Source organism: Macadamia integrifolia, unplaced genomic scaffold (assembly GCF_013358625.1).
Source record: "Macadamia integrifolia cultivar HAES 741 unplaced genomic scaffold, SCU_Mint_v3 scaffold1861, whole genome shotgun sequence".
NCBI lineage: Eukaryota > Viridiplantae > Streptophyta > Magnoliopsida > Proteales > Proteaceae > Macadamia > Macadamia integrifolia.
This window is the reverse complement of record NW_024868391.1, coordinates 29,421-37,569: the sequence shown is the minus strand read 5'-3', so window position 1 is coordinate 37,569 and position 8,149 is coordinate 29,421. Positions and strand designations below refer to the sequence as shown.

Here is an 8,149-nt window from a genome sequence, read left to right as displayed (position 1 = left end):
TATCGACCATAATTTGCACTTGTTTTCGCAGTTCTGACCTTACACTGACCGTTCCCACACTCACACATCTTAAGATGGTCAACCCACATGAAGAAGGGGCAATTCATTGAACATTTAAAAAATTTCCTTCCAACATGTGACCCTGACTTAGAAGTGAAAACCGAGCAACCTTTCCCACAGTAATCACACTTTGCAATAGCACAAGTGGACATATTCGATGTCATCTGTAAGTTAACACAAACATTTTCAAGAGAGGAAATATGCATAGAAAATACTATTAAGTACGCCCCCCATCTGAGTGTGATGGACAAAAAATAGGAGACTTCAATGGCACAAATTTTATACCTCTTAAACAGGAATTGAAACTGATATACAATGGTGGGAAAGGAAATAAATAAAAGAAAAAAAATGTGATCAATATTCACCTCATCTGTGTTCTTCAATTGTTGCATGCACCTGTCTCCATCACTTATCATGAAGAAGGTTATAAGGACAAAGAGTGTTAAATACATGCCATTTCTGCTCTCTCTCACCAATTTTCTCAATGGAGTAATCTGGGTCACCTATGCGCTCCCTATTTATACCATACCAAAGAACCCAAAATATTATGACAAATAAGAATGATGTTGTCCATACTTAAACCTTGAAATCATTTAGAGAGGAACATAGAAAGAACCATTGTCTTAATATTTCTTAAGACTACATGCCACCATTGTCACAGACTTAACATAACATCAAGTTACATCAACCAAACAGATGCATTTTCTATTCAATAAAACCATTGTCGTAGAATGTCCAAACACTTCCTTTTATCACCTCAATTCTTCTCAATCTCTGGCAAGTACATCTCAAGCAGATTTCGCCTATCTTCTACTCTTGTTTCCAAGAAGATAATGGCAGAATTCTTCTTGGCCATGAAATATTCCTTGGCCTTAAACTTTTGTTGAAAATTGAGGTCTGGAATGGCATCAACAACATCTATAATTGCTCTCCCAAATTCAGACTGAGATTCACTCATTACCATCTTCTCGATTGAGTTAGCAATCGATTTCAATGGACTTACCACATTTTCAGCTGCACCCTTCTTCCTCTTTTCTCTACCACTATTGACGGACCCACGAGGTCTTCCTCGAGAACGGCTGGTACTACCAATGGGAGTGGAAGGAACACTTTCTTCTTCTTCAATAGGTTCATAGTCAACACCATCATTGTTCCCTATTCCCTCAACCTGAGTACCTGTCACGTCCATCATAACTTCAGTGGCAGCTTCAGAGGGGACTGTTGAATCATTCCCAGTTGCCATCTCTTTCCTTAGCAAAGCTCCAACTTCAAGGTGAATTGGGAGCACACTATGTTCCTTCCAATACTTTTGTTCTTTTTTCTAGCAATATAAAGGACAATGTCAATGTGCTTATGTTGTAAGTAAGAAAAAAAAAACACAATTATATAGAAAGAATAATTTAAAGAATCCCATTATACCCTATAATCATTCCAGAAGTGTTGAGGAGCATCAAATCTCATATCAGATGCATTCCAACCCAATCCACTTTGCTTCTGTAGGTCACTCAATGCTCTAAGCCTTTGCTTCCAAATCCGGAAGTGGTTTCTCACTTGTTCACAGTCGTAACTAGTAAATAATTTCTCTTTCAGTTGGTTGGCAATTTTAATGAACTGCTCCTTTTTCAGTCCATTATCTCCACCCTTACCACTCTTGTACTGCTTCAATATACACTCCAACATGTAATGAGAAACGGCACTAGGCCATGAAGCAATGTCCCGTGACCTACTATTAGAATCTCCTGTTGGTTCCATCACATCAAAACTAACAAAATACACCATATACAATGTGAGTATATTTCATTAATACCAAGCAATCAATAACACTTACTAATTGGAAAATTCATAAACCTAATAGTTGCAATTTAGATAATAGTCCACATACATGCATCCCACAGCACAAAAATTTAAACCAAGCAAGAAGCCCAATTACTAATTGAGAGATCCATAAACCTAGCATTGCAATTCAGTTAATAGTCCACATACATGCATCCCACAACACAAAAATTTAAACCAAGTAATAATAACAATTACTAATTGGGAAATCCATAAACCTTATATTGCAATTTATATAATAGTCCACATACATGCATCCCACAACACAAAAATTTAAATCAAGCAATAATAACAATTACTAAATGCTCGAATCCATAAACCTAATATTGCAATTTAGATAATAGTCCACATACTACACAAAAATTTGCTTCCAAGTATGTTTATGTTATACAGTCATCCCAAACCATGCAAAAAAATAAATAAATAAATTTGTCCACATCAAAATTACATTCCAACTAGAAGTTAATCAATAACAAATATTCTAGTTCTTCAATACTCAATCTGAGTTGGAGAAATCGGCTGCAACCCAATCAGCCCACATCTGGTCAGTAATTTGTTCTCGAAATAGATCCCAATCACCATTCTCCAGCACATGATCCTCGCCATCAGAACTATCATCTTCAACATCATCATTTACTTGGTGAGGGATAGATTGGGTACTAGTACTATCTTCTTCACCCTCTTCATCCTCTTCATCAAGCCATCGTTCTTCTTCTTTAACATTATTCTGTGTAAGAATGTGGTTGTGCAACAGCACACATGCCAACACAATTCTTGCTTGTGTTTTGAAAGGATATTCTGGTTGGTTTTTCAAGATCTTGAATCTTGACTTCAGGAGGCCAAATGAACGTTTAATCACATTTCTTAATTGTGAATGTCTCAGGTTAAACAATTCCTTTTTATCACTTGGTGACTGATCAATATTTCTCCACTCTTTCAGATGGTATCGAACGTTTCGATATGGCCGTAAGAACCCCGCTTGGTTAGCATACCCAGCATCAACGAGATAATATTTACCTCGTGGCAGCACCAATTTTCCGTCGCCGTCTCTGTGCAATGCATTGTCTAAGATTCGAGCATCTGATGCTGACCCTTCCCAACCAGAAAGAATGTAAGTATATTTCATGTCAAAGTCACAGGCAGCAAGAATATTTTGGAAAATATCACCCTTCCTATCACGGAACCTCGGATGGTCGCTTAGATACACCCACGCAGGGATATGGGACCCATCTATGGCTCCGATGCAGTCCTTGAAATAAGGGTAAAATCTTCCTTCATTATTTGTTATTCGATGATGCACTGCGACACTTGGAGGTTTCAATAGTATCGGGTACAATTTAATGATTGCTCCCAATACAAGGTTAAAGTACCTACTTACAGTCTCACCAGAATGTCCAAACTTGTGTGCAATGATGCGGTTTTTAACATTGTGTCCTACTGTCTGTAGAAACATAACTAGTTGTTCATTCACTTGCACAGATCTGCTATCCCTCAATTGACCCTTCTCCCTAATCAAATGACTTAAACTAAAAAAAGCCCTCTTGCTTAACCTTATTTGTTCTCGACAGGTTTTATCAGTGTGACTGATAATTCTCTCTGTTTCAATAATACCACGTAGGGGTTCACAACGGTATGGCTCTTTCTTCAGATATTTTTTTATATACTGGTCTACTGCTATAACAACAGCAGTCGCCGCAAAGATTATGATTTTCCTTCGCCTCCTGTAGCCATCATCAAACTCCATTGTAAAAGTAAATCTACATTCAAATTCAAAAAATAATAAATTGGTGCTATATAGAAGGTTCAGTTACAAATCGGTGCATTACAAGACTTAAGTTGTAAGCACCAATTCTACATAGTGTAGTTTGACATCAAAAGCAATTCAAATTTGTCTTCTACTCACCTATCTTGGAAGCACTATACAAATTTGAAAATAAAGTTTTCAAATGCAATTCATGTTTTATGTAGGACAAAAAATTAAAAGATTCACACATGACAGAAGATAGGGGACTCTTCCTAAATCCTAACAGACATCAAGAGCTCATGTAATGGGGTAAAAAGAAGCAATGGCAAAGAAAAAAAAAATTGTTACTGAGTACCCACGGGAAGGTTGTGAGATTCAACATTTGTTGCCTGCGTCCATAACATACCATGTCAGATATTCATCAGTCTCCATGACCCAAAACAGAACATGTAACCAAAATTCATGGGATTCATATTACTAGAAATAAACAAATAGAATCATATTAATAGGAACAGACAAATAAAATCATATTAACAGAAATACACAAATAAAGCAAGGGAGTGGAGACAATAATCTGAAGCAAAGAAATGAACAAAAGGGAGGAAGAAAAACTAACATAGACCAGTTAATATCATTCCATGTCATATCAAAAATCAAATTAGAAAATTAAGGTTTACTTTAATGGATATAACTCATACAAGTATTTGGAAATATGTGGTCTAAAATCTAAATTTGAAAAGTAATACACATGCTTTGATAGGAAAAAGAGGGGTTAGGGTATGAAAATGTTCCGCAGATCAGACAAGCAGGCTAGCAGCAATACCCCAAAGTTGATGCATGGAATGAGAGGTTTTAGGTTCAAATATGGACATTTGTTACTTTTACAATGAGGGGTTAGGCATGGTCCCCCCCACAACCACCCCCCCCCCAAAAAAATTGGACATTTGTTGCGTGTAATTGTATAATTCCAATATATTTTGTACTTTTTTTTGCTTTTCAATGTTCCTAGGATAACATGTTTGGTGATACCAGCATGTTATCCTCAGGATTTATGAATTTTTTTAAGTTTTCAAGGGTTTGGTAGGAAACTATCCTGTGGATATTTTTGTATGAAAGAGAATCCTTTGCTTCTAAACTAGTTCTATCTTCTTGTTTTGTACTGTGATTCAGCATGTTCTCAAAAGATAGGTTGCATGCAACATATTGCTTTTCATTGTGATACTTGGGTTCATGTCTACTTATTCTTAGAAAATAATGCCTGACTTATGGTGATTGAGCTAGCATGAGTATTTCATATGAATAAATAGCTAGTTTCTTAAAACTAATTCGAAATTTCCAATAGTTAGTTTCCCTGGTTGGTGGACCAGGTAAGGGGGTCCCTTGGTCGACACACCTAATTCCACCTTTTACAACAGTCTACTGGTAAATCATGTGACCCAGGGGGCCTTGTGGTCTTCCTGTCTAGAGAATTTCAGCCCAATCCAATCTGCCATGTGGCAGAAGTAGGCGCTTGACCATGACTTGGTTATGTGGACTGCCGGACCAGAAAACCCAAAATTTTATTTAAAGTTTTGCATATATTAAATGTTGATCTTCATAATTTGACTACTTGGAAGTATGAGCATGCATTGGACTACTTATTTCCTATTTTTATCCTCCATTATAAACAGCATGGAAGATTTGTATATAGACTTTAGATATGAATATTTGGGAAGGATGATAAGTATCATTTTGTGTTTGGTCTTGGATGTGCACTCCCAAGGGCAAATTTGTCTTAAACATCATGCATGCTACTAGGGAAGTGATTATTGAGATTTAACAATGAGAATGTTGATTTTGGAGGAGGGGGTAATAACCTTGAAGCACCTATAACAATGCAATGTGGCATGTGGGTATGGTAATATTAATGTAATAATTGTACTGGGTGCTATAGAAAAGATCTATGAAATTCACCTCATTTTTCACCAAACAGATAGTTGAATTTAACAACAGAGAAGAAGAAGAAACGAATACTTGAAATTAACACATAACAAATATACATTTGACATAATTTGAAATATGCATAGCTAATTTCCAACTCTGCTGGAACTAACACTGAACAGAACAAAGAAAGAGGGAGAACAAAAAAAGTAGTAACATAGAGGAAAAAAAGCATCCACTGGCACAGTATGGAAAACCATAACACAAAGGGGTATTTCCTCTCCTTTATGAGACTCTGAATCGATGGTTCCATTATGAACCTCCTTTAAAGAAATATCTGATCCTTCAAAGAGGCTTCTCAAGAGACAGAAATGAAGAGCAGGAAACATACAAAGAGATCAAGATCAAGAACAAGCATGGACGAAGAAACTGATGAATCATCATAGACTGTTTCACCATAGAAGAAGAAGAAGAAGAAGAAGAAGAAGAAGAAAAAATGGAAACCGAATTTCCATAATATTAAGAACACGCATACGAAGAAGAAAAAAATCACATAAGAATCGAAATCTAACCTTAAATCAAGCTTCGATTCTAGTTCTTCAAACCTTGGAGTCGATCGTCTGATTTGGAAATAGGGTAAACCCTAGATATGAAGTTTACAACCTGAAAAATAGAAACCGAACTTCAATAATCTTAATAAAACACAAATGTAGGCCAAGAATACAAAGAATAATACAACGAAGAGGGAAATCTCACCTTCAATCAACTCGGTTTTAGGTGTTCTTCTCAGATGCGAGCATCTGTCATGGACAGAGGGTAAACGTGAGAAACCCTAAACACAAAAAAAGAAGAAGAAAAAGAGAAGGAAGAAAGAAGAAAAATAAGAAGAAGAAGAAGAAGAAGAAGAAGAAGAAGACGAAGACGAAGAGGAAGACGAAGAAGAAGAAGACGAGCTGAAGAAGACGAAGACGAGGAAGCAGAGGAAGCAGAGGAAGAAGAAGAAGAAGAAGAAGAAGAAGAAGAAGAAGAAGAAGAAGAGGAAGAGGACGATTTACCTGTTTCTCACCTTCGTCGCTCTATTTCAGGGAGAACCTCGATCGAGCTTCACCGTGAGAATCGCAGGAAACCATGGATAATGAACTCAATGTGAATCCATGTTTTTTATACCAACCCAATAAACCGTGACTCGATCCCGGATTAACCTATTGAGGTTAATCCGGATGAGTCATGGATTTTAGTTGAAATCCCTGATTCTACTGGCCACCACGACTCCGAATCGGCTTATCACAAAAATGAACCAAACGGTTTAAATTTAATGGGAAACTGATTCCCTGGGATCTGGTCCGATGGATAATTCGAACCAAACGCCCCCGAAGGTTTTGAGTTGGATCCTCCAAAAAATAGAAATTGTATCAATCATTTTTCTCATCCCTTATGTTAGATGATTCTACTAGATGATTCTACTACTGTTAGCCTAATATAAGAAAATAAATAGCTTAAAGAATTACCCAAAGTTTCAAAGTTTTGAACTTTATTCTTCTTTACACACTTTCTATGAATCTAGTGCACTAGGCTTATAGCTTTTCCTTGACCAAATGAGGTCGGTGGATCAACTCCTTTCACATGCGTATGCACATATGGGTTTGTATATGAGGAGCTCTTTGGTTATGTATTGCAGCAACATTGCCGATTGATAAATCTCTATTTTTTTTTCTTTTATTTTGGTAATGATAAATCTCCAACTTTATTTCTTTTTCAAATTGACTCAAATATTACTAAAAAATATTGTATTGGATTCTTTCCACCTTTTCCTTCATGGAGGAAGGGCTTCTTTTTAGCTAGTTCTTCATATTTGAAATCAGTTGCCCTTCTTCATCGCCCTAGCTTTAGAATCATCTTAATCCTTATTTGTTTCACCAACTTCTGGTTCTAGGGTCTATCCTATAGAGATACTCAAATTGGATCAATGATCGATTTCCAAGTTTCCCCATAAACCTATTTGGTTGCTTCCAATTACGTAATGATGCAATCTCCCTCACGGGATTGCTTGAATACAAAGATTGGGAGAGTACTTGACTTTGTAGATAAAACGAATTTCGGACAGAATGACCTACAACCAGTAATTTGGAGATAACTCTCTACTTCGATATCGGTTTGGGGTGATTCAATTGAGAATTATAGACAAGAGGTGGGGCTACAACTTTTGTGAAATAGGAATTATTGAGATTCTGGGTGAAAAAAAGTTTAAAGGGACTGACAAGTTACTAAACTTACACAGTTCAAATGTGAAAATGTTAATTGCTTCAAAAAAACAACTCTTCTAGGTTGGATCTTTGAGAGGGTGTGACTTCAACTCTTCAGGGTTGAAGGCTTAGCTGTTCTAGGCTGATTGAAAGCCCAATATCTTCAAGGATGAGTGAAACACAACTTGGTTTCATAAGATGAATTCTTCAAGGTTCACAAGAAGCTTGGAGTAACTTTGAAAATTTCTTTGATTCAATTGTGTCTCTATAACTCAAAATTTGTCCTCTTTATATAGGACTACAACCTTTAACCTATGAGACTATAATTATCTTTTAGAATTTCAAGATG

The 8,149-nt window shown here is 36.5% G+C and overlaps 1 protein-coding gene across 2 annotated transcripts; it reads right to left on the bottom strand.

Annotated features, from left to right (window-relative positions):
• Positions 1–318: 318 nt before the first annotated feature.
• On the bottom strand, positions 319–6,433 carry LOC122065026. 2 transcript variants are annotated; one of them, XM_042628817.1, is made up of 4 exons: positions 6,314–6,433; positions 6,130–6,220; positions 1,480–1,822; positions 804–1,381 (listed from the first exon to the last, which is right to left on the bottom strand). In XM_042628817.1, the coding sequence occupies exons 3-4, from the start codon at positions 1,810–1,812 to the stop codon at positions 818–820; spliced, it is 897 nt and encodes a 298-aa protein (XP_042484751.1). In that variant the 5' UTR covers positions 1,813–1,822; positions 6,130–6,220; positions 6,314–6,433; the 3' UTR covers positions 804–817. The 2 variants fall into 2 exon arrangements, with proteins under 2 accessions (XP_042484752.1, XP_042484751.1); XM_042628818.1 differs by lacking the exon at positions 6,314–6,433 and having other exon boundaries at positions 319–1,381.
• Positions 6,434–8,149: the final 1,716 nt, after the last annotated feature.